At 41.7% G+C, this 27,730-nt stretch overlaps 1 protein-coding gene across 2 annotated transcripts; it reads right to left on the reverse strand.

The window, feature by feature from the left end:
- Positions 1-395: 395 nt before the first annotated feature.
- Positions 396-26,004, reverse strand: MAML1 (mastermind like transcriptional coactivator 1). 2 transcript variants are annotated; one of them, XM_074883350.1, is made up of 5 exons: positions 25,463-26,004; positions 14,378-15,787; positions 10,803-11,072; positions 6,937-7,051; positions 396-4,828 (listed from the first exon to the last, which is right to left on the reverse strand). In XM_074883350.1, exons 1-5 carry the CDS (start codon positions 25,829-25,831, stop codon positions 3,837-3,839), a joined length of 3,156 nt encoding a protein of 1,051 aa, XP_074739451.1. In that variant the 5' UTR covers positions 25,832-26,004; the 3' UTR covers positions 396-3,836. The 2 variants fall into 2 exon arrangements, with proteins under 2 accessions (XP_074739451.1, XP_074739450.1); XM_074883349.1 differs by having other exon boundaries at positions 14,378-15,790.
- Between the last annotated feature and the right edge of the window lie 1,726 nt (positions 26,005-27,730).

Genomic DNA, 27,730 nt, shown 5'->3' on the forward strand with positions numbered 1-27,730 from the left:
TTTTGAGGGAATCTGAGCATATTTTTGGAACTCGACAATTTTGCACATGTGAGGTCTCGGTAGTTATTAACATCTTTTTCACTAGTAACAACCACCTCTGCAGTCATATTTCCTAGCTTAAGGCCTACAACTGCATAAAAAAAAAAAAGTCCAGAAGCAGTGGGTGTAGCATAAAGCCTTGTTTTCAAAACAAAGTTTTCTAAGGCCTTTATCCAGTTCTGGGCTGTTTAAATGGACTTTCTGAAACCGTAAGAATTGGTATGACACGGCAGAAGAATTTGAGCCTTAGTAACAGGCTGACCAAAATTGTGTGTTGGGATGAAGGGCACCATCTCACTAGGAACAACAATGCTGAACTCTGCTCAGCTCACACAAATGTATAAAGTCACACCATGTATGTTTAATACACTAGCAAAATATTTATTTTATAATGATAAAACAGAAGTGAAGGATTTCTTTTTGGTGTGCACCAGTAATTGTAGTAAAAGAATAAGGGGATTAATGGACTCTTTATACATTTCAATGACAAAAATTCATAAAGGTTAGCATCAAATTCAACTGTTCTCCATTTACAAGCATAAAACTTACCATAATACCCCCCAAACACATATATAAAGAATTATAGTTTTAAAATCTATAAAAAGTAAAAAATATACAGTCAGAAGATCTAACTCTTATTCAAATCTTTAATATAAAATTGTAAACATTTATTTACACAAAGGAAATGTGTATAACAAAATTTTGAGCACCCTTTTCAATTGAATCGTGGTTTTTGGAAGGCAGTGGATGTTGCACAGTGACACTCTCACCTTTCCTACCCAACCAAAACCGCAGTTTATAAATAAAGCCATGGGCGGCTGGCTGGGTACAGTTCAGGGGAGATAGAATTTTATTGCTCTGAAGCTGCAGCAAATGGAAAGCCCAAGTGCATATATAGACAGCTACATGTTAGAGGGCATCAGGCAAAGCCCAGCCCTACCCATGCACCTATGTACATCTAAACCGTATTTTCATTTCCATTGAACTGTTTCAACTGTGTTACAGTGATACCGTATTTCCAACAGTCTGCTCGTATTACGTGGACAGGGACCAAAACCAGAAGCGAGGGCTGTTTTCTCTATCAGGTTAAATGCTGTTTGGATCCTGTTCACACGTCAAGACCGATGGGCATTTTAAGCCAGTTTGCCTAGGATCACACTTAATTTTACTTCAACAGTACCATGAAAAGGCCCTGTCATCAAATCTAGATACCTTCCTGAACAAACCCTCTGGCCAAGCAGGGCAATATCCACCTTAGCTTCCAGAAACAGTGGAGGAAAGAGTACATCTGCATTTTCCTGGACATTTAGCTGGATTGCTTTTTTGGTAGTAATAATGCAAACAGCAGATGTTCTTTTCCTCCAATTAAGAAATCACAACTGGATGGATTGTATTTTGACTTATTCAGAACAAACTCTGTGTGCAAAATCTACTGGAAAATGTAGCAGATTTCACCACAACCTAAACAGGGAAGAAAGAAAAGCTGAATCCTGCTACCCTGTTATTTCTCTCAAGTGTTTGTAAGGGGGAGAAAAAAACTAGTGACATTGAAGGATGTCACTTGAAATTATGAGGTCCCAAGCACCCCCAACAGGAAGGGAAGGCACACTGGTGCAAAGTTAACCCTTAAAAATAAAAATACAGCAAACACTCCTTCCCCTGCCATTGCTAGTTTATATCTATACTCTTCTAATGACACTCACCTTGGACCAATTTTTGGTTTAACTTAACAGTAAACCAAACTCACTAGCTCTTTTCTTAGATTGCCAGTATAAGAAAAGTTAGCATCAGTTATTTGCATCTCAACTACTTATTCTAGAAAATATCAGAAGTGTCAACAACCAAAGTCACTAACACCTTCATCTTCCCATCCAAAGACAATCTTTATGTTATCTTTTCAAAAGCTCTATGAGGGATTAAGCCTGCTTCAGTGAAGTTTTATCCACTATTCAACGGTGGGATCCACTGATCAATGCACATCTTCCAGCAACAGTTCAACATGATACAATATCAAATCTGTTCAACAGAGCGTAATTCATCGACACTAGGTAAGTGTGCTGGACAAACCATGTTCTGTGCATATTTGGAAAGGGTTAAAGTATTAGTGTTAAAAAGCAGTTTTTAAAAGTGCAAATTGTCTCATAAAGGAGCTGCAGATACAGTAAAATATTTTCCTTCTTTGAAATCAATGTTATCCTTCACTTCCCCCTTCACCCACTCTGGAAAAAACCCTCTCTCACACACCTCTGCAGTGCAGAAAACTCCTGAAGAAGCCAGTCTGTGTTGAAGGAAATTGTTTCTAAATCACAATGCTGGGTCTGATTCGAAAGCTTGCAGGAGTTTTCCAAAAAAGTGGATTTAAAAGGGAAGAGGTATTTGTGCATTTAAAACAAAAGCTTACAACTTTATTTTCATTTTAAAATAAAGGTTAAGGCAAGGTGGTTTGTTGGTGGAAAGGGGATTTTTTTGGTAGAAAGTCAGGACTTTGGAACACTGGCTGTTCCCATTGTGTTTTTTGTCCTTTCTGGGACTGACCCCAACATATGGATAAGAGGTCACCTTGGGCTGAGCTGAAGAACCAGCATCTGCTTCAAGGGGTATTAAAGAAGTAAATCCACCAGTCTATAGAAAGATTATCAAACTCATAACCCAGTACTTAAAAAAAAAACACCAAACACAACGTATTTAAAGGGGGAGACTTCCATATTGGAGCAACCCTGATACAAGCACTCTCCCAGGCTGCCTGTGCTATTATTGCTGATAAGGACTTTCCACCTCTCAGCCAAATTATTTTTTCCTCATTTTTATCCTGAAGTGACAAAGTCTTGTGCTCATTGTGTCACTGCTGACTTTGGGGAATGAACTGATCTCAAAAGTTAGTTTTACTTTTTACAACAAAGAAAACTAGATGAGCTGTCATGAAGCAAAGCCTTCATTTAAATACTACTACCTTTGGAAATAAGTTATGAAGAAACAGGTGCAAAGTAAATGGCTTTACAATTCATGTTAAACCTACTATAGTTTAAAAGTTCTCCCATAAGAAATTCCCCCTTTAAACACAGCAAGGTATAAGCCAAGAACTGTGCCTCTCTACAACAGAGTGCAAACTGCAGCTTAAAAGACTACAATCTATTAAGACAACTACCTAGACTAACTGGCCAGGTTTTAATACTTTCTTTCATCTATTACCAGCATCTAGAAATATTTACTGTGAAATATCACTTGCTTATTGAGAGTACAGGCACATGCTTCAGCGATGGGGAAAAGAAACAATTCAAAATATTTTGCAAGCGTACTCAGGTGCATACAGCCTCTTCTCAAATAAGGAGTCAGAAGTTTGGTGGACAGTACTATAATAGCATGTCAAGCTATGAACAAATAATGATTGCAAGTAATAGCTGCAGGAGACTAAGCCCTAAACACAATTTGTGCAACTATTTGCTTTCTTTCTGCGCTATTTCTGTGGAATTCTGTTTTATTTTTAAATAATTAAAAAATTTAATTTTAGAACACTGCAAGTGAGATTTCCAAAAGGCTGGCTAGGACACGCACAGTATTTTTTGACCTGTTCAAGTGTGCGACTCCTTAGAGACACCAAGACAAAGCGCACTACTCCTGCAGACCTGCTTGGTGCGCCGTTACCATGTATCAACACTCATTGAGAAGCAGCTCCAGTCCCTTTCCCAACCATTAACCTCTAATGCCTGCAAGTCTCCTCAATGCCACAGGTTTTTTTGGTCCAAGTGTTGTTTATATTTCATGAAATAATTAAAAAAGTAACCCCCCCCACCCCCATTTTAATGAGTTCCTAACAACTCATCCAAATCATTCATCCACTCCTCTGAAGTCCTGTTTTTCAGCAAAGAGTCTATCAGATCTGTGTCACCAGTTAAGTTCTGAAGTCCATTATTGCCCGACTGGCCGCTGTAGGCAAAAGGCAGCTCCTGACTGGTTGTCCTCACAGGGTACCCTTGACTACAGTGCAGATTACCTCTGTTGGGCATTTGCTGATTTGGATTCTGGTTGAAAGCATTCAGATCTGGAACAGTCTGGCTCATGCCAGGCAAGACTTGCTGTGAGGGTACCTGCTGTTGCGTAGGTGGGTTTGTCCGCTGCTGCGCACCTAAAGATGACGACAACATCTGCCCAGAGACGGCAGCGTTCATAGAGGTCATCGGTCTGCTGGTGCTTAGGCTTACCTGAGGCATTCCTTGGGCAAACTGTTGGTTGGCCATCTTTAGATGAGTCTGCTGCATGTGGAAAGAGGAACTGGCAGTAAATGGTCCTAAGCCACTGTTTGATTGTGTCTGGCTGTTAATGTTAGGGATACCTTGGTGTTGCCAAGACGGATTTTGAGCCCCCATAGCAGCTGGTACTCTTGCCATCTGTGGCTTAGATAAGGTTGGATTCAGTGCACCTTTATTGTGCTGCTGAGAAATACTTGAGTTTGCTAAGGTATTCTGCCCATACCCAGCAGGAACAGCAGCACCCTGGCCCAAGCTGCCTTGTCTCTGCATCGGTGGCTGTCCATTGGCACTTTGAGTTGCGTGCTGGGGAACCATCTGTGTCATACCAGACGCCAAGTTGTATAATCCCCCTCGCTGAATGTTTTGCATATTGGTATACTGAGTCACCCCCCGATCCTGCTGACTGGAGCCCGACTGGAGTGGAGGAACAGAACTGTGTCCAGGTCCCATCTGAATCATGTTCTGGGTCTGAGGAAACATCCGTGGACTACTGGAGCTGGACTGTCCTAAATTACTGACCCCAGGCATGGCTGAAGATGACCCTGAAATACAAAGAAATATTTTGTACATTAAATACCTCGGTTCAACCAGAGCCAAGCTAGGCTTGTAGACACTATAATACAGAACAGAGGTGCAGCTGCATTTGTATAAACCAGCCTATGCAACCAACACACAGCAGCACTTTAATTAAAGGGCGTCAATTGTTGCTCCAGTTAACACCTCCACCTTGATCTCAAACACAGATATGCCAATGTCCTAAAAAATCTGAATACCACTTCTAAGAGTTCAGCATCATCAATTTAAAAAAAATTAAGACTTTAAAGGCAGAACTGATATTTCTTTGTGAACAAAGGTATACACACACACTTTGAAGTGCATGCACAATTTGCTAGGCTGTTAAAAAAATACCACTTACAGCACACACATATTGTCAGTTATTCCGTGCATACGCTGTATATTTCTTATTGTACAACTGTAGGGCTTCCAGTCCTGTGTCTTCCCAATTCCAGAAATTTCTTTTATTTATATAACTTTCAGAAATTTTTGGTCAAGTATTTTTTGGATATATTCATTATGTTAATTTCCAATGCTGATAACCAAGCAAGATGATCTGCAAAAATAAGTCTTCTCAGCAAACAGGAGAGTCCTCTGTTCTTGTAAATTCTGAGTAAAAAAGTTGCTAGCTGTAGAACAAACAGCCCCCCACTTAAAGCAAAAAAAAAAAAAAAATAGAAAAGCACTGAAGTGTAATGCATATAATCCCCTCCTGACTTCTTACAGTCGACCAAGGGAAACCTACCTACACTAGTAATTTCTCTACTTTCAAATCAAAAAGCTGCCAATTTTTTCCATATTTTAAGATAGCTGAGAAATATTGGCTCTTCATTAGTATTAATTCAACTTTTATTCAAATATAATTTTATTCAAATATATTCAAATATAATTCAAATTATATTGACTTAATTATCAACAAAGCACACCATAAAAACACCAGTGTTACAGGGGAGTGGATGGGGGGAACACTACAGTGAAAAGGTAGTACACACACCAGGATTTAAGATGCAATAAAGTTACAATCATCATAACAAGAACAAAAATAGTTTTAATAACACTGATGTTCATTATAGCAAAACATACTCTAACAGGTGTATTACTGTGTTTCTGTAGAAACATGGCAGGAGAAAAGAATGTTTCAATGCAATATTTGAAGGATGCTACTGACAACTGTTAAAACACAGTCCTTTTGTATTGGTATCAAGTTTTTTCAGCTAAGTAACAAAAGCCAGTCATAGCTCTACTAGACACTGCCTAGTCACGAACATCCGCACTCTGACAGTATCACATTTCTACTTGTATCTTTTCCCTTCAGAATTTATTTCTATGGGAACACAGAGTAAGGAAACAAAACGAAGGCAATAAACCTAGAGTACAAAAAAGTGCTTATGAAAAAAGACAGGGGTCATCTTGATGCCCTGTTAAGTAAGGATTTTTCAGGTAACTGTTCTCTAGTTCTTCCACATTCATGAAGCTATTCCAGCTTAACCGTAACAACATATTTTATTTATCAGCGTTAACAGACTGAAAACACACCAAGCTGCTTCTCCTACAAAAAAAAAAATGAGATAGGACACTAACACATAATGAAGAGAATTCAAATTGCATTCCCTTCTAAAGGTAGCAGGGATAAGAATATTAGAGAATTTTAAACTCATCCTAGTAGATGAGAGAAATAATACATCGCTTATTTTTCTTTAATGAGGGCCTGTGATAGATACAAGCAGCAGTGATGTTAGGCTTCAGAAAAGCAGCCCTGAATCCTAATACATGAAAATTAAGGAGAATTTACAACCTGTAAAGGAAAGTGGTAGTATAAAAAGGCCTTTACAAAAATGACAGTACTTAAGAATTAAGAATTTCCAAAGCAATATTAAGAATTAGAAGCTTAAGCTGTCCCAGATATCTGGGACAGGGGAAGCTGTTAATTTGCAACTGAATCGGAATATAGGTCTAAAAGTTTTAAGGCACACTGACGTGAGAAGATGTTGTAATAAATTAATTAAAAGCTACCCAATCCAGGAAATTTGAAGACACCTTGGTTTTTACTCCTGGTATTTTTTCTGACATTATTTCAATTGCCATGTTTACTTACCTGTGAACTGTCCAACCTGTTGCTGGTACGGATTCTGCGGTTGATCCTGGTACTGGGGAGGTGGTCGAGTCAGATGCCGCTGCAGCTGCTGCTCTTGCTGCTGCCGCTGTTTCTCCTAAGAAAGGTCCAATGCAAGACGATTAGAAAACAAGTCAAGCTTTTTCCAAGGGTGACTATCTTGGATAAAAACAAGCCTTCTGCATACTTTTATGCAGAGCTGGTAATTAAAGGGGCTTCTGCAGCCTTAAAAGTCACTTCAGACCTTTGTTCTCAAGGTTCAAACAGAGTCAGTTTAATCTGATGAGTGACCACGACTTAGAACTCAGAGACAAGAGGACCCAGCATGCATTACAGGAGTTATTGCAATGCATGTCTGAAGCCTTTAAAACACAAAAACCTGAGATGTTTGTCTTTTTATCAGTAACATAACCATAACAGGTACAAAAAGAGCAAAACCAAGTATGTATAAAAAAATTCATATACTCTTTAGCTCTTTAACCCCAGATCAATTTGGTTTAGACCTCTCTTTAGAAATTAAAGTACAAGTCAAATATCAACATTACACAGAAAGGTAAAAACTGAACACGTACATATTTTCTAGCTCTTGTTTTCAAATATGAAAGAAGATACACAAATCCTACCATCCTAGAAGATTATGGAAAACTGCAGAACAGTTTATAACAGAAGCTACGCAAGTTTTGTAATCATTGTTCGAAACCATTTTCTTAACAATGCACGAAATCAATTGAAACAAACTCTATTAATGATTCAAAATAACCTTGTCTCTCCTACTTTACTTTAAAAACATTTGAAAAATAAACAAGCAAATTTTCTATTAGAAACTTTTTGGGAAAATTAAATTTAAATCCTTGAGGGGAACGTCAAGAGCCTATGTACATGCATTAATAGTATACTCAGAGATCTTGACAACATGAACAGCCAACAGGCTGCTTTTACAATATATCAGGCAAAGTACTTCTGGCTCTGCTTCCACAGGTTTCTTCAAACAGACTAAAATTCTGAGATAATGAAGCAGTGATACAATGCACAACTACCTACTTACCTGAAAAGTTACACAGAGCACAGAAGGGGACAGAAATTCCCTTCCAAGAGTACTGGGGTGAGGACACAAGCAATAAACCTTTGCAGAAGAGACTGGTGCAAGGTAACAAATAGGCAGCCACACATTACGACCATCTTTTGGAAATGTCTACAACTAAGAAGCTGTTGAGACATGCAGAGGAATGAAGAGGGCAGGCTGCTTGACAGAAAGGACCTGCTGCTTGCAGGACCAGTCAAACCTGAAAGAGGCTGACCACAGAAGCCAAGAAGAGATGCCACAGTTCTGAGAGAAACCAAGAGCTGCAGAACCTCGCTCAGAAAAAAAAAACCCCAAACATTTAAAGGAAAAAAAAAAAGGATGCACAATATCAAATGCGAAGACAGTTTTAGGGTGGTAGGGAATGGCATGAAGCTACCGGAAAACTATAATTCTCCTGCAAAATAGAGATCAACTGATTCAGAAATCTTTTAGTAAAACTACATGCAGTATCACATGTATCCAAAGAAATCAGTATCACATTAGAATGCTAACAAGAGCTAGCTTGACTGGGCAGCACAAGGCCAAGAAACATGGCAAATGCAGTATCTAAGTCTGTTCAGCTCTAAAGCAAAGCTGCTCCTCACTTGGGATCAGAGTCCCAGTATCACTATACAAAGATGCAAGTTGTAGAAGTTAGTCGTAGTTACCATAACTAGGACAGAAATAAAATATTTTCAAAATATTTATATTTACTATAGCAACATGTGCTGACTAAGCAGAAGCAAATAGGTAGGGGAAAGGAGGACTGTGTTTGAGATACACTACTTATCACCCTGTTAATGTACCACCCCAGCATTCAGCAGCTACGGAAAACTACTGGGCCACAGCTCTGAGAGCTCCATCAGAGTTCTAACAATCCCCATTCACCAGTGGTGCAAAAGTACAAGCAGGATGCCAACACCCCATATTGCCTTTCTCCCCACTTTCTTTCAAAGAGTACCTGTTTGTGAACATTTTGGGAGAGTAATGATCAGTAATTTTTGACACTTGGTATTAACATACAAGTCATCAAAAATGGAATGATTTACTAAAAAGTATTATTTTTTTGTATAAGTTTATAGATCACAGAACTCATACAGAAAATACGGTTTTATTGATGATTTGGGCATTCTTTGTCCTTCAGTCTTTGACAGTATATTTCCACCATGATATTCCCTTAGCCCAAATTGTGTTTTTACCCAAATATCAAAAAATGTATCTTCAACAACATTCATACAATTTTCTTTAAAACACTGCCAACCAGATTCTTATGTTTTATCTACACTGGGTCAAGAACTGAAGGGGCTTTTCTGTCACCTCAATTTTAATAGAAATCTCCAAGTGATCAAAAAGTCATTCGCTAAGACTTGGCACAGCCACAGCTCCACAATAGTGCAGATCCTACTACGCACTTCCCCTCAAAATGGACTTTCAATATTTTCAGTTCAGAGGAGACTGTATCATTTCCTTCTTTCTTAAATAAAGCTTCTGATGAACAGTTGCTGCAATAAAAGGGGGGTATATATGTCCCTCACAATGATTACCTGACCTTTTCTCACCACCTCTATTTTCCAAACTATTATTACAGTGAAAATCCTATCTAGCAGGATAATAACTCCCAGCTTTAAAGTTGAGAACATTGAGATTCATCAGCTTCTAACAGTGCTGAAAACTAAGGAAATCACACATTCCCAACTGTTAGTTGAAGGACTCCAGAACATTTCCATATTTTTTTTTAACATTCTTTTAAATTTCAGGGATAGATGCAGTTCACAATTTTTTTGCATTAAACCACTGGCTCTTTTTTTTTTCCCCATTATCCCCAAAGACAACAGTTTCTGTGCCTATTCCCTCCTCCCATTATCTTCAAAGACAAAACTTTTCAGCAGTACAGTTCATTACACTTTTTCCAGAAGATCTGAATACCAGATTCTCCCTGGGTCTCAAGCCTTCTTTGAAAATTCACCTTGCCCTTCTTCCATACCAGATATTCCTAATTTCTCTGTATGTACAGTGCCAGTGCCTGGAACACACCTACATGGACTTTTAAACATGCAGAAAAATACCAATGACAGGAATAAGGCCCTTTGGGCTGATTCCCAACTGAAAGACTTGGAAAAGGTTTAAAGCTTAGAAAGGTTCACACAAGGAGCCTGTTTCCCAGAGAGAGGCTAAAGCAGCTTTCTGCAGTCTGATGGACAGCAGTTAAACTCTTTTGGCAGGCTAAGATGGATGTAGATGTCTAGTTATTTTCCCCAAATAAAAAAAAAAAGTGAAAGATGTTTTAAAATTTGAAACATGAACTGCTATGGATCTCACAGGGAAGAAAGGCTGAAAGCACAATGAGCTTACAGAGTACCTTGCTCATTGCTTCCACTTTTAAAGCTCTACAGAACACGTCAATGGTATCCCAACCTTTTATTTTTGCTCTGATTCCATTTGCCTGCCTTCTTTCACAAAGAATTACACCATTGTTGGTATGATACATTCTCTCCATGTAGGTATTGTCTTGTATTTTCACACTACACAATTCTACCTATTTTATTCTTTTCATTCACCACAGTGCCTTGTAACAACAGAGAAAATAAGTCTCAGTAATCAAGTGTTATGTGTTTGGGTTACTTTTGTAGAAACATAAAAAAGCAATTATACTTGTGATACCAAAGCACCTTGCAGTTTACATCCCTCTTTTGTACTGCGATAACTGTTCAACAAAATCTCACATTCTGTTCCATTCATCAAAGCAAATCAGTGCAAAGAAGAAAGGACTGCTGGCCCCTCTCACCTGCTCAGCCAGAAGATGTTGCTGTCTCTGCTCCATTAGGAATTGCTGCTTCTGTTGCTCCATGAGCAAGTGCTTTTGTTGCTGCTCTCTCTGCTTCTGCTGGTCCATCAGCATTTGGTGTTGCTTCATCACTGCTGCTTGCTGCTGATTGCTGAGATAAGGTGGGTTGCTGTGGTTACCTGCCATGGAGACGTTGGGAGCCTGGGCACCCACGCCAGGGCCCGGGACAGAAACGGGAACACGAGGAACGTTAGGAGAAGGGTTTTGATCCTGCAGAATATAGAAAAAGTGGCATGAGTTACAGAAAGAGGTTAGCCCTCCAAAATTTAGAAATGCTATGTGGTTACACAGATGAGGAAAGGCTCTTTCATGGTGATAACCACAATTTGTATTATTTTTATCATTTTTCAGGATAAGGAAGATATAAATGAAGTCTGCACAGGGAGGTGAATCATAACATGTCTCAGAAAAACAGAAATTGTCAGTTATTGCTTCTCTGTACATTTACACTATTTAATAAAAATTAGATCAGTTCCTTATATTCTGCCATCTTTACGCAATCGCTTCTTCACTTGTGAAGCTTCTAATGAAAAAGACAAAGTGTGATTACAGTTTCTAGTTCAGCTAATTGAAGACAGCCAAAAATATAAAGTGCCAGACACAGAAGTCTGGAGTTAAGGTCAGAAACTCCACAACATTGAGAGGCTTTAACTTCAGTCTCAAAGTACTTCCCAAAGCCCAGCCCAAACAAGTGACTTCTGCTCAGCCAGAGAAATGGTGCCAGTTACAAACAGCACTTCAAACACACCAGCTTCAGTGTACTTTGGTAGCAGCTTGTCTAATACTACATTTTAAATTTTCATTATACAAAACATTTATTTAAATCCTGCCTCTTCTGTCAACATTTAATTCAGCAAGTGCCTCTCCTCCTAAAGTTTTTTTTATTATCAAGAGTATTTACATTTTGCAGGTGAAGGGGAAGAGGGCTATCACTGATCAAAATGAGTCTTAACATATTTTTCCAGCAATCCAACCATCACTATATTCCACAAAGAAAACTACTCCTATAGAAAAGACTGTTATTATTAATTTTTCGTGTCCGCTTTTTTTAGAGATTGGAACTTGGGATAGGCAACAAAAACATAGAATAATTATCATTCAAGATCTGATACTGTCCTCTTCGTACCAACAAATCCATTTGAAATTTGACAACTTGAATCATTTTTAAGCACAGTTCAGCCTCATCTCTAATTACACAAACAAATATTACTTTCAAGTTGAGAATTCAGCTGATGGGTTCGGCTGGATCACACTCTCTGCAGTTTCATAAGAAATCATGAGCCAAATATAGTTAATGCTGTGCTAAGTTGTTCTATATGCAAGCTTTTGAGAAATTCTCCAGAAGCCTTCATTAGTATTTCTGTTAATTCATTGCAAGTGTGGCAGTGTAGATGCAAGGTCACCCTCATGTTTTCCAGTGAGGGGGGAGATGTGACATACACAATCATCTCTACCCTTCCCCTTCTTTCACTAAAATGTCATTAGATTGTTACTTCTGCTAGCTTTTAAAGAGATTAATACTTTCTGTGCCTTATAAAGCACACATTGATCTCAGATTTTTATTTGTGTATCACTGTGGTCTTTATTACAGACTAATCAGATCTTTTTCATGGGTTTTTTGTTTTGTTTTGTTGAGGGAACACATGACTAGAGTTAGATCTCCAACAGCTTTTCCTAGAGAAGCTTTAATCCTTATAACAAAGACCTTTATTCTCAACAAGCCCTCTAGTATGTGCGTTGCAGGCACGCGTTAGAGAATCCCAACAAGTCTATACCTCCATCTGCTACATAAATTTTCACCTGCAGCATAACTGTAGTATCAGTTATACGTAAGGCAAAGAAGCACTACTTGGAATTTTCCTTTACAGAAAAACCTGAAGCATAATTGCTTTACGCAGACAAATATTACTATTACTCATTCTTAAACATATATTTCTCTCATATCCCGTGTTTCCCCAATCATAAAATGGTTTGGGCTGGAAGGGACCTTAAATATTTCCCCCTGCCCCCATGGGCAGGGACACCTTCCACTAGCCCAGGTTGCTCAAAGCCCCATCCAACCTGGCCTTGAACACTTCCAGGGAGGGGGCAGCCACAGCTTCTCTGGGCGACCTGTTCCAGGGCCTCATCACTCTCACAGCAAAGAATTTCTTCCTTATATCTAACCTTAATCTACCTTCCTTCAGTTTAAAACCACTAACCCTTGTCCTATCCCTACACCTCCTGATAAAGAGTCCCTCCCCACCTTTCCTGTAGCCCCTTTAAGTACTGGAAGGCTGCTCTAAGGTCTCCCCGGAGCCTTCTCTTCTCCAGCTGAACCCCCCCCAACTCTCTCAGCCTGTCCTCACAGGGGAGGTGCTCCAGCCCCCGATCATCTTCATGGCCTCCTCTGGACCCGCTCGAGCAGGTCCGTGTCCTTCTGATGTTGGTGTCCCCAGAGCTGGACACAGCACTGCGGGGGGGGGGGGGGGGGGGGGGGGGGGGAGTCTCACAAGAGCAGAGCAGAGGGGGAGAATCCCCTCCCTCAACCTGCTGGCCACACTGGTCTTGATGCAGCCCAGGACACAGCTGGCTTTCTGGGCTGTGAGTGCACATTGCTGGCTCACAGTTAGTTTTCCATCCACTAATACTCCCAAATCCTTCTCCACAGGGCTGCTCTCAATCCACTAACTGCCCACCTTGGGATTGGCCCCGTTGAACTTCATGAGGTTCACACAGTCCCTACCTCTCCAGCCTGTCCAGGTCCCTCTGGATGACAACCCTTCCCTCCAGCGTGTCGACCGCACCACACAGCTTGGTGTCGACAAACTTGCTGAGGGCGCCTCAATCCCACCATCCATGTCACTGAGAAAGATGTTGAACAGTGCTGGCCGCAACATCAACCCCTGAGGAACGCCACTCATCACTGCTCTTTGATGTCACGCGGGACAGTGTCAAAAGCTTTGCACAAGTCCAGGTGGAGACTTAACCAGTAACAAATTCTCAGATTTGAAAAGCCCCAAGGAACACCCAAGAATCAGGAATGCAGCCCCCACTTCCAGCTCTCTTCAAAATAGAAGCAACCGAAGGCATGGCTTTTTATAGTAAGCCAACTCTGACACAAGTAGAGACTAAAAAGAAGGTAAAGAAATCAAAGCTTCTTTGAGAACACTGTTTAACACTACAGTTTTGTGTGAGTTATTTTAGGCAAAAGTTTACAAAGCATCTATTTATCTCTGTAAGTAGAAGCTTCTATGAAGCGTGACATAATTTGTTGCCCACAAAGTATATTAAGCTGGAAATCACACATCACCACATGACCTAGAACAGAGTATTAAAAACTCCCCAGTGGAAAACAAGAGTTCTTGATTGTTGTCTCAGCTTATTGCATATTATCATTTTTTTCCTTAGAATCATGCGGCAACTGTTTTGAAACAATACCAAGTAACCTGTACTCTAGCCTCACCTATCCAACACCATCTTGCAAAACCTTAAATCTGCTACTAAACAAAAGTAACAAAACCCAGAATATTCACCTGACTGTGCGGTAGTCGGTAGGCAATGTTTCCAGACTTGGGTTTCAACAGGATCATCCCATTCTGGTCATCGCCCACGTGAGACAGAGGTGGCTGCTGGCGCTGTTGTATGTATGCCAACATGGGAGTCTTGTTCTGACCCGGCACTGTTACCCCCTGTTCACATTCTGCTTTGTAATGTGAAAGAGGTTTGGTGTTCCCATAGTCTAGCATAGAGCCTTGACTATTCACAGGGTTCTGATTCAAGCTGTTTTGCTGATGGCCCAAAATGTTCACATGATAATTGCCTCCAGCTCTCGGTGAGCTTTTATTTCCCATATTAGGCATCATGAGTTTCTGATTGTTGAAGTCTGGCTGGTAAACCGATGGGCTGGTGGGATTTTCCATGGTATATGGGACAGCCAGTGGACTATGAGAAGGCCCAGACTGTTGCCACGTAGACATCTGATTTGTTTGGTGGACTTGTGAAGCTTGCTGCTGGTTCTGCAACATCTGGTCTCTCTTCTGCTTGGCAGCAATCTGCTGAAGTTGATGAGCAGAAGACATTTCTTTGGCACTTCCTGCGCCCTTCCCAGATAACAGCACATTGGGGAGAGGCCTCTGGACGTTCTGAGAGTGGTTTGATGCCTGCATCATGGGCTGATTAGGATTTTCAGACATTGACTGACTGGAAGGCTGAAACATAGCCTGAGAACTACCAACCGCTGGAGAAGCGGCACTTACAGGTACAGAAGCAGCACCAATAAATGCTGAACCTGATGAAGCGGATCTCACCTGGGGAGATCCCATCTGCTCCTGTTCAAAGGGTGCTGGGGAAAACTCAGTCTTTATGTTAATATCTTGTGGCAATGGAGTCTGTGCAGCTGAATTTGAAGAATCTGCATCTTTTTTCTCTTCAAAGTCTTCATTAAAGAGATCCTTCATGTCTTCATCGGGCACTGATCTATTAAGCTCCTCGATAAGTTCCTTCCATTCCTGCTCATTAAGATTAAGATCAGGCATCAAGTTATTCTGAGATATAGAACCCCCTGCTCCAGCAATCATACATGGAAGATCATCTACAGGCTCCTGCTTCAGCTCTTTGTTCAAACTCAGAGGAAATGAGTCATCAGCATCACCACCTCCATTCATCTGCAGGCTGGAATCTGGAAGACACTTCTTGGTGATGCCATCTAGCCCCATTGGATGTTTTCCGTTAAGTTGTAAGGTATCTCCGCTGCCAGATTTCTTGTCAAGATGATGGAGTGGAGACACTGGAGGCATTCCATTGGAAGAACCACTCACTCCACCAAGACCATCATCACGACGCAGTTTCTTGGACACAGAAAATACATCACCGTAGCCATTCTGCTGGTCTCCATTCTGAGGGGAAGCAGCACTATCAAGCTTTCTTTTCACAGTCTCATGGAGCTGCTGAAAAAAAGGAAGGTTTTAGTTATTTAGTTTTATGTTTCATAGATTAGGATTTTTATTTATTACCATAACATTGTCTAGCTTTGAATAAAACATTTTAGAGAAAAAAGGTTAAAAAAAAGGTTATGTCTTTGCTTTGATAAGATTTGTTTTACAAGTCATCCCATGAGATAACTTCCTTACTATCATCACTTAGGGTAAACTTTCAAAAATATGTACTATATCAAACAGAGCCCCCTCCTTCAAACAAAACCAAAAGCTGCCATATACTTTGACAACAACAAAAAGTTGAGAAATGGTCATGAACTGGAATATATAATGATTTTTTCCTATTCAAAATTTAAAAATATTGAAGAAGGTGAAGATTCAAATTTTAGATGAGAATAAACACCTGTATTTTATCTGGCCCATGTATACACGGTATAATTGTTCTGTAAGACTGCTTTATGAAGCAGTCTCACATTTAAATATTTAGAGAAAAAGAGAACCATTTCTCTTGTGATTATAATTTTTGGAGAAGAACTACGTATATAAGTTTTGTACACAATCACATTTCTGGCACTAAAGCAAAACCAGTTTATCGCTAAGTTTCATGCCTATGCAAAATGCAACTCAGAGTTCAGCCAATTCTATTCCAGCCAGAGTAAGTTTATTCCTTTCCTCCTTCTTCCTAGAGTATTTGCCAGCTGCTCCTCTGCATTATGACCACCAGAGCCCCAACCAGCTCAACAGTTGGCTTCTCATAGCCAGTGAACACACATATTCTTTTTCTTGTAGTGCCACCTAGAAGCAACCAGAGGGTACAGCAAGTTTTACAACCAGACTTCGAGAGCCTTTGTTCAACTTCTCTTTCCTGGCAGCATTCTTTCAAAGATAAAGTTCTTTCCATTCACCTCAAAAACATCTGAAAACAGAATTCATGCACACATCAAAGCTGACTATAAACTTTTCCTTCCCTCGGGTGCATTCTGTAAAAAAAAGTTGTGCTTTGCTTGTGCTGGAACTCTACACCAACGCAGACAAACCTGTAGGGCAGACCCTGCTCGAACAGAGCAGTGCACTTAAAGAGCGAAAGCTCCCATCAGCTCCCCTGACCTGTACATCTCAGCAGGACACACGAGGAGAATCCCCACGAAGAGCCACCCGTCTGAAGCGTGGTTCACTGAACAACAGTTCTCTCAGATGGCAGAGAAGCAGCTCATTAAACCAACCTCAAGACAAGTACGCTTATTTTAGTATTACTTGCAGTCTCCACAACGCAGTCCACTCACCCTTGGGGAAAACTGTCTCATCCAAGAACAAACAGGGGAAACCTCAAGATCTCAGCACTCAAGCAAGAGGTTCTATGTAGAGCCAGCATAAATTATCAGAAGAATTTTACAGCACATGCCTGGGCAACAGCATTCTTTGATTTAAGGACAGAAGGACTGGTTCACAGTTAATTGTTGTAATTTTATTTTTTTTTAAACTGTCTACAGTTAGCTGATCTTTGGGAAAAACACTATTTCTTTAATGCTTGCATAGGTAGCAGCAAAATCTTATTTTTATCTGAGGGATAGACTGCAGCTTCCCTGGTGACTATGACTTTCTAGACAGTTCATGGAAATAGCAGCAGAGTAGCAAGATCAGCAGAAGACCTGGTGGGATGAGGTGAGGTGTACATTTGGAGAGGAGGCTGGAACTTGAATTCTCTTAATTTGAACATCAGCTCTACAGCTTGGAGTAGCAGATCTGGAGTGAATTTTTCAAATACCAACTTGAAAGAATAATGGAAATATACTTTTTGGTAAAAAGTCAACAACAGAAAGCAAGGAAGCCTCAGCTCAATCACAACATTTGGCTTTCAGCAAGTTTCCCATTGTTTACTTACTACTCCAACTGGGAAAACTGAAGCTCAAGGTGCATGAGTAACTTGCCCAAGGTCATACAATGAGTCAATCACTCGAAGTTTGGGAATGGATCCTCCTGAATTCTAAATCATTAGGGAAAAAACACACTCCCTGAAAACTGACATACAAGTAACAACTTAGTTTTGTACACTGAACATGCTCTTCTCATAGTTGAAGCAAAGTTACCTATTAAAATACAATATATGCCCATTGGGGTCACTGCTGTAACTGTAATTCATACAGACAACTCAAGGCAACTAGGGTTTTGGTAGCATTATAGCTATAATTGCCCACAGCTCTTCACAGGCTGCAAAACCCACCTCGGCTGCTGGACAAATATTCCAGAAGTTAATCTGTCCTACAATCTTTGCTACTGTACTACACCATTTGCAATATATGCAGCTAACTAGTCTAAAATTAAATTATCCATGCTTATAAACTACACTTACTGTAGTCTAGAAAAAAATACAGACCCCTAATATTCATCACAGGCTCTTTCTGCCAATAAAAACACATAGGAGCTTTCGTATCTATCTGGGTTTTAAGAGTCTTAATGCTCAGGTATCTGATTCTTGGTGACATCTTGACTTTAGTTGCTCTAGAAAAAGTCATCCTTACACCTAGAACTACAGTCCTTTGTCAAAAATGAAGATTAAAGAAAAAAATAACTTTAAGAAATTCACTAAGAATGTAAAATTTGGGAGTGACTGCTTCCAGCCTTGCTTCACATCAGCTAAAGCTAAGATTATTTGAAAGACACCCTACCTGTACATGACAGCCAATAGACACATAGGGAAGAAGAAAATCTGCTTATCTTCCATCTGTATCAGAAAAGATTGAGCCCAGTTCGTAACTGGGACACCTAACTTCTGAGTTTTAGAAGCTATTCACCAACTGCACTTGCATCCTAGTTCACTTTTCACATTAAAAAGCTCCCTTGGATATTGTGGTAGTAAGTCTACACTGAGATTTATGCTACTGTAGTTAGCTATCTACAATACAGCCAGCTAACCAGCTTAAAACCACCTAGTAACAGTGTTCCATTTTCTACCTCCTTTCCTCTCTCAAAAAAAGACAGCACTGTAAAAATTTGTGGGAGACAAAAGTTACAGGTTCCTTCTCCTCTACCATTAGAAATATATTCTGATACCTTCTATTTACTCATGTTTAATTTTGAGTAACAGAACCTGAAATTCTCACACCAAATACATTCGTATAACTAGTCTGCAAATACCACTGCTGTCTCAGCTCTTGATTTCCTAACAGAAAAAGAAATAGTAAATTCGGTTCTTCCCCAACTTGTGTCTACTGAAATAACTGGGGGGGGGGTGGGGGTGGGGGGGTGGGTAACAAGGAGCATGTGAGATACAAGTCAGACTGCAAGCTATCTACATATCAAGCTGCTCCAACAGAGTTCTCAAGGCAAGAAAAACCTGTTCTCTTCTGCCAAAACTATAAAAAAAAAAAAAGAAAAACTGACAAAGTAAGGCATAGCTTGCTTCTCACTAAGAAAATCCTTTAGCTCTAATTTTACTGTCCACTGACATTCTGTAAGCACAGTGGCCCTCTGATATGCTGTCCATGGTTTTCTTTGCAGAATCAACTTCATTTGTAACACAAAAGCCAATCCTTTCCATCATCACAAGATCAAATACAGAAATGTATTCCCATTTTCTCAGCCTACCCAACTTCCCAACAAAGATGAACCTCTAAAATCTCTGCTATTTAGCTTTGCCTAAAAGTATTACCCCAAAAGCATTTATTCGAAGTATTTAAACCAATATAGGAACAGTGCAAAGAAAGGGATGTAAACAGCCCCCATCCCTTTGGCCCATGACAGGACAGTTTCTCAAAGAGCCTCTGAAGGGCCATAGACTGCACCTCCTCCACATCACATCATCAGAGCTGCATTTTATTCACGTGAGCAAAACAGACGGTCCTCAACATGGTAATAAGCACTCTGACTTGGCAGGAGCACACACGCAAGTCAGGCCATAGCTGTGGATTCCTCACGCGAGGAACACAAACTGATAAAACCCAGGTGTCATCCATCACAACAGAAGGGGTGTCCAACACAAGCAGCCTCTGACCATGTAATTCACAGTACATACACGCTGTACTTGACTAACACACAGGACCACAATGCCGGGGATGGATGCGTGCCCAGCCAAATGACAAGGCTTCCATCAGAAAATGGATGGCACACAAATAATTTTGATAAGCTATATTCAATCTCTGTCTTAAACCCACCAGCTTTACCACAGTGATGCTCAGCCATATTGCGGTCTTACTGCAGGAGCAAGTTGGCAGACTTAATAAAAGCTGTTCACAAACTACCATGGAAGTCCAACAAGAAGAAACTGGAAAAGCTTTAAAACTTCCTCTACAGCTTTTCTGTTAGCACTGGCAGAGGTCAAAACTTCAGAGTCCAGTGCAGTGCTCTGTTACTGCCTTGGTGGGAAAGGGGCATGAATCACTGATCAACACAGTGGCACAAAGTTGTTCCGGGTTTTTTGATGTGGGTTTTTTTTTTTTTACGAGAAAAAGATTTTTCCATGAATCAAAACATCAGTGTGAAACACTCAATACATGAAACTAGTTTTAGATAATAATCTGAAACCAATGACAATTCAACGCGTTAGAATTTAACAAGCATGAAAGTTTAGCTCACATTGTTCACCTGAAAGCAAGAAATCCTTCATAATGCAGAATTTTTACACTGAGGACAGTCAACTAAACTACTTTTGCAAAAATCCAGTAATTTGTTATACTTTGCATCCAGTAACAGGACAGTAAATTTTTTTTTATATATATAAAAAAATAGAAATTTCATGCAAGCTTCATTTTTTCTGAAAAAATACCTAGTGAACATGGCAGAAATAAAACTTTTTTAAAAAACATTTTTTACACTGTGCCTTTTAGGCTCCGTATAATGTTCTCATTTAGGTTTTTTAAGCATCTGTTGCAGAGAGTAAAATACTCTTACAGGATTCGATCAAACCTTAATTTTTTGTGTTTTATTTGGAATAAGTTTACTATTTCAGTCTCAGGTTTAAGTTATGTCTACAAGTATATGCATGAAATGCCAGCGAGACAAGTATGATGCTGGTCATTTTCAAAGAAGAAATCCTATATTACTCTAGAAGCACAATAAAAATGTAGTTCCAGTATGTCTCCTAGCTAGATACCAGCATTCTCACCTAGAAAGGGAAGCCGTAATAGAATGCATTCGTTTTTCTGCCATGGAAGCAGTAGTACTGCAGCACAGATAAGCTTCCATGAACCAGAGCTGACAGTAGGTCCTCTGTAAACACAGATTGTCCTCTCCTGCCTGGCCGAGGACAGGAGCAACAAAGACAACAACCTCTTAAGTTGGAACAACAATGCAAGTATCAGGAATTGTAGTGTATGAATTTTGGACAGAAAACATAACATTTTGACTACATGACATGCTAAGAACTCCCCATTTATTGTGCATCTATCCACAGCTTCCAAAGTTACACTCCCCCTGCAAGGAAAGCATTTTATTACCCAATGTGTTCCTGCATTCCATTGTGTTGTCAGAACCAAACTGCGGGACTAATTTTAATTTTGACTTTTACTTTAATTCCAAAAGACTTTTGTATTTGGGTGGCTGCCTGCTGGAGTGAAGAAGGGCTGTGGATATGCACATCTATAAATATCCCAAGCCTGCATTAGTCACAAGGGGCAGCTTCTGCTACAGGAATTGTTCTGCTGAATCAAAAAAACTGCTGTGCCTTCAGCTGCAATGCTGGATCCTCCACCTCACTTGAACTTAAACAGCAGCAGCAGATCAGTCACTCCCAGACCCTTACAATTTAGGAAGCATCGCTGCATATCTAACTAATCTAGTAAGGGAAATGTTTCAAACATACAACAATACCTCACACAGAATTAAAAGGAGACAAAGAAAAACCTGTCTGAGTTGTTGGGCAACAAACTATCAGACTTGTCAGCAAAAACAAACAACAGTGGCAAGACTACAGTGCACTATAGTTATGTATAAATACATGGAAATAATTTGCTATTTTTGTGGTAAAACATAATTTCACAATTTAACACCCCTATACCACAGCTTAAACAAAAATGAGGTCTTCTGAATTGTTAGTGTACCAGCCTGAGCTTCATTAGTGGAATGTTATTAATGCTTGTCAGTACAATCCAGGCAATCTATTCCCTTTAATTTATTACTTTAAGTCTTTTCAAACAAGAAACATAGCATTGCTCTCCTTATATTTAAATTTCTTTTTAAACTTTTTATGTGGTGCCTTTACTTAAACTAGAACTTACCTATTATTAATGTAAAAACTTCTATCGCTCCCAAATAAATGCTGGTCTGCTCTTCAGCTTTAACACAAAGCATTCCCAAGACAGGCTGCTGACTAGACCTTCTCTGCCCATTCCAGAAATACTGTTTGTGGTTTTGTGGTAGTCCCAGACAAAGCAAGCCATCTACACAACAACTGCTCTCAGGTGGGGAAAAAAAACAGTAAGAAACAGGGAGCAGGTCTCCTTCCAAGAGACCACATCATAAAACAAGGAGTGGAGATGAAAATCCAGATTTTGCCATTCTCCTCATTCACATGCCAATGAAACACCTTCTGTTCAGCTCAGCAATACAGTATGTTATAGTCTATCAGAGCAATACAGGAAGCCAACCCTTCTACTGCAGAGAGTTTAAACAGCATTATTAGAATGAACTTGCTCAAATCAGAACCTAGCAAAGAGGAAAAAATGATCTAGGGGACAAGTCCTGTCGCTTCCCAACTTCCTGTTTCTCAAAAATAAGATTAACACAGCAGACTACATTATCTTGAATACAAACTCGAAGCATCTTCTACTTTGAACAGAGTCTTAATTAATAATATCTTAACAGAAATGTGAAGTAAATTTCAACATTTGACTTTCCCATTAAATAACTGTCTCAAAATTTTTAAAAAATAGGAAACTAGTAAGTTTTTAATCTTTTTCCTCAAATGAAGGACAGGCCTACATGGTGCACAAATCATCCAAGGTATTTCTGTATCAATATTGTATTCTCTCGGTCTCTGTGGCTCAAATTTTAGAGCTGCTTAGTAAGAAAACAAAGGAAGAATCTACCCCTTAATTCTCTTTGTAAGCAAGATCCATCCAACTTCAGTCTCTAAAACAGAGAAAAGACTAATGGAAGAGAAAATACCTGATTTCGACTACATGAAAAAAATCATACAAGACATTAAGAAGGAAGCAGCAGCGCTATCTTGTTCCCCATGACTATTCTGAATTTGCAGAAGATGCTCTGAAGTACAGCACCTGGGAGTGCACACGCACTGTGCGCTGTTCACACTTGTGGCAGTGCAGCTCACCTCCTTCTACTACAAGCCCTCTGATGCTAGACCACAAACCCTTTACCTTTACATGAGTTGCTTTCTTTTTCAAGGATCAAAATTAACACTTCATTAACTTCCAACACAAAGTACCAGTTTTCAAGAGAAGATTCATATGCAGCTTCATGGAAACCTCTGGATTGTAACAGCAGTGATAGCTGATATAATGCATGTTTCACTAATCTAGCAGCATTCTTTTGGAAGGAATGCGTCCAGGGTATTTTAAAGCAAGATAATTTTGGTGTTCATCCAAACTTTATTGAATATTGTAAACCAAACCCACGTCCTTCCTGTACAAAGCACATGCTTGGTCTTGATAACAGCTACATGAGTGCTAGAGGTAAAATACCAACCTACAGAGGTACCTTTTATGCCAAAGGAATTAAGTTAGCAGCAGAGGGTTTTTGTTGTTGTTTTTCAAAACTTGAATTACTAAGCAAAGCAACTTTATACCCTAGTAACGAGGTGATGAATCAGCAGCTGCAATTAAGCTTACAGTCATGTATCCTAGGAAGGAAACAGCAGGCCAGCACGAGGAAGAGTCATTCATACACTAAAACCCTCTTCTGTTGTGTAAATTGGCCACTGGCAGCAGCTTCCTGTACAAGAAGGGCTTCCCCAGATGTGCAGTGTATTTCAGAACCTCACTGCTGTTGAGAGTCCTCATTATAATGGATGCTGATTAGATCAAATCCACATCCAAAGCAATTTAGAAGAAACACCACCAATGAATTAAAGACGATCGATATGAAGACACATAGTGGCAACAGGATTTGACATGCTAAAGAGCTCTGTGTGTAACAAAAATAGGCATTATTAATGGATACAGCCCCATATGCAAAAAGCCTTAAAGCCCAGACAGGAAATAAATTGAAATCCCACCAAGTCTTTAGATAATGAAATATGAGTTTGAGTCATTTTTGTTCTGACACAAGTTTACATTCAAGACCAGTCTACTAAAACAACAGCTACCCGGAAAGTTTTACTGAATCGCTGTCAGGAATGCACAAGGTCTCCTCTCTTCCTCAAAGACTCTTTAACAACCATCTGAAGTGCTCTAACTGTGTCACAAGTATTTTAGTCTTCAGAAGAGTCAGTATGTCCTAGATTCTCACATGTATATTAGCACGAATAGAAACAATTCAGCTGAATAACACTGTCAGTTTATGATTTACATTTTCAGTATTTACAATAAACACTACAAATGCATGCTGCCTAGTGCTAGTTACATTAAAGCTGACATTGCTGTGCCTATGTTTCACTATTTCACATTATGTCCAGTCATACTCAAGTATACAATCAGCTCTATCATGACTCTGCTTTAAAAACTGTAACTGAATGAGGTCCAGGACAGCAGAGGATCACATCCTCCTTTGCTTCTAACCTGATCAAACATACACACCATCTTAAAAATATGATTTAATCTATATGTTAACCTGGAAATGTCTCAGCTTAATCCAAGTATTCCCTTTTAAAGACACTCAAGAGCAGTACTGTACCATTTTCATGCAGGCCACCATTTAGAAATACCTGGTTTTAAGAACGACAGGAAACCTTTAAGAGGTTATCCTACTAACCTACGTTACTGACGCATTAGTACACAGCAGTATATTTGAAGTGCTTCGAATAAGTTAAGCAATAGCTATCTTGATATACAAACAGGGCTGTATGAATATATCCTGACAACCAGAAATGCTAGAGAAGCCAGAGAAACATTAAGATTTTGAGCTAATCCAGTTTTTAATGGGTGGAGTGGGATTCCCATAGTGTTCACACCCACTAGAGCGAGTGGCAAACAAGCAGCTGCCTTTCCACTGAAATTCTTTCCAATACCAGATTTAATAGACACATTATTTGTCTTAAAAATCCCCCCTCAGTAACATGCACGTCCTTACCAAGTGACTCCACTATCCCCTGACAGCCTAAAGACATAAGCAAGCAAACAAACAAAAAATCCAACCCCTCTGCAGTTTTAATGCTTCTCTGACAGTTTCTGCGGGAAGATTTTAGGTGAACTAGCCAGACACACGATCCACAAAACGCTACTCTGAATGACTGCAACCATCACAGGCAGCCACCCCCTATTCCTACCTCAACAGGCAGCAATTCGTATGTACTCTTCCAGCGCGCCAAGGTAACGAGAGAGAAAATAAAACAGCCCTTATCAGCTGCAAAGTTTTAACAGAGCAGACACGAGCGCTCGGCAAAGCGGCACCAACCTCAGCCCTCCCACCACAAGCCATCACACCAACCGTGAGAGCGTTTTCCTTCCCCCATCCGGTGCCAGCTCCAGAGGAGAGGTCACGGTGCCAGCCGGGCACAACCACGCCGACCGCCGGCTCCCTCCACCGCCCCGACCGCCCCAGACCCCGACCAGGAACGGGCCGGCCCCTTACCGCGATCAACGTGCTGCTGCGGCCGTGCTGCTCGCCGCTCGCCGCCTCGGCGTCCAGGCCGTTGGCTCCAGTCCTGTCGGCACTTCCCGCGACGGCGGCGGCCGGCGGAGGGGGCGCGGGCGGCGGCGGCGCCGGGGGAGGCTGCCGGTGCTTGCCGGCCCGCTTGGCCTTGGCCTGCAGGCAGCGCTGGTGCAGGGCGAAGGTTTGCTGGCGCTCCAGCTCCAGGCGCTCCGGGGACACGGCCTGGTAGCGGGACTCGCAGGCGCTGTGGTGCCGCCGGCAGAGCTCGATGCGCCGGCGGAGCCGCTCCATCACCGCGCTGTGCCGCGGCACCACGAACTCCGCCATGGGGCAGGGGGGCAGCACCATGGACCGGAGAGCGAGGGGGGCGGCCGCCGCTGTTCACCGGCTCCTCACACCGGCCCCCGCCATGGCGGGGGCTTCCCCCCCTCGGGCCTTCCCCGGCCTCCGCCGCTCCTCCCCCTCCCGCGGGCCTTACCTGGGCTCCCCGCTGAGCTCGTCCCTCCGCCCCGGTTCCTCCCCCCGGCCCGGCCCGGCGCCCGCTCCGCTCCCCCCCCCCCCCGCCCCACTTCCTCCTTCTCCCCCGAGACCGGTGCTGCTTCGCTCCCACCGCCTCTCCCTCAGCCCTGCCCGGCGGCCGCTGCCCACCCCGCCCCGGGGCCCGGCCGGAGCCCGCTCCGCTCCCCCGCGGCGCGGCGCGGCCCGGCGGCCGTCGCTCTCAGGCACGGGCCAGCCCGAACCCCTGACTCCCCATTGTTATCCGCGCCGCCGCCATCTTGAAATTGTTTTTCCCCTCAAGAGCCGAGTTGAGAATAAATAGGCGGAGCTTCCTGGGTGGCGGGCTACGTCACGGCGCGTAGCGCGTCACGAGCCGTGAGGGACATCCCTCCGAGCCAATAGGAAGGCGCGGAAGCGCGCACGGAGCAGCAGGGGCGTGGGCGGGCAGGGCGGCTCTCTGGAGGCGGCCTTCGGCGCGTTTAAAAGGCACGGGCAGGGAGGGGGCGGGGCCGCGGAGGCGCAGCCATTCAGGGGCGCCGGAAGGCGGAGTCAGAGGTGATTGACAGGAAGGGGTGGGCAGCAGCGGGAGTCAGGGCAGAGCCCGCCCCGGGCCGCCTTCACCTGCCGGCGGCAGCGGCCTCTCAGCGCCCCCGGCGGGCTCGGCCCTCGGCCCAGGGCTCCCAGGCAGAGCCAGCCTCTGCAACCCGAGCTCGGCTCTACAGAACCTCTTCTTTTGGGTCAAACCGTGAGCTTACCTAGCAGCTGGCTGTGGAGAAGTGGGCAAAAAGAGAGTCCTGTAGCAAAGAGGAGCGCTGGTCACCTCTTTGGGTCCTAGTCAGACCTGGTCCCTGCACTTCGAGTCAACCAGAAGGGATGAAGACAAAGAAAGCCAAACACATTTGAATTTCTTTATTGATTAGTTTTTACATTTTTTTTTCCAAGTTGCATCTACAGGTACCCTTTTGAAATGGACAGGTCTTTTCTGCAAACGAGATCACAGTCCTTGTTCAGCAACACTAAAGAAAAAAACAAAACCCCCTTTTTGAAAGCATGAGGCAAGAGTGGTATTAACAGGGGAACAGTTGGGGATGAAGGAAATGGTCACAAGCCCCACATATATAACCATGGCCTAAGTGGAGCACTGCTTTTGAGGAAGGAGTAAGGAAAGAGTGAGACACAACCACAGAGATGTACGTCTACTGGCAGTTAGCACTTGCCAGAATTCCTCTTCAGGCCCAGGAGACAATCTTAAAAACAAGATATTCACAATGCATTTTATAGGTCACAGCCTCAAGCTGTGATAACTCACTCTTAGCCAGAGCCAGAAAGGCTTAAGCACATCCGACAACGCTTCTGGAAGAGGTTAGTTGGTTAGCTGCATCTTTATCAACCCCCTTTACTGAGCACCAGCTCCAGGAGAAAAACTGTTCTCAGCATTTTATTGCTTTGTGTTTCAGAGTGTCTGCACCTGCTCCCCTAAGGTTTTGTTTTGATTTACGATCTCAGTCTAACCTCCCCACCCACATCTTCAGACACAGCACATTACATAGAGCATCCTTTTCAGAAGCTGCCACTCTTGGGTGCACAGACACAAAAGGCTCAAATACAAATACTTGAAGGTGTAACAGTTCCAAACCTAGTTCACTGGTTACAACCAGTTACAGCTTCAGCACTTCAAAAACACAGCTACGCTTCAGAAGTAATCAAGATAAGCAGATAGCTAATTTTTTTTCCTCCAAGGATTTAAAA

This window comes from Strix uralensis, chromosome 14 (assembly GCF_047716275.1).
Source record: "Strix uralensis isolate ZFMK-TIS-50842 chromosome 14, bStrUra1, whole genome shotgun sequence".
Taxonomy (NCBI): Eukaryota; Metazoa; Chordata; class Aves; order Strigiformes; family Strigidae; genus Strix; species Strix uralensis.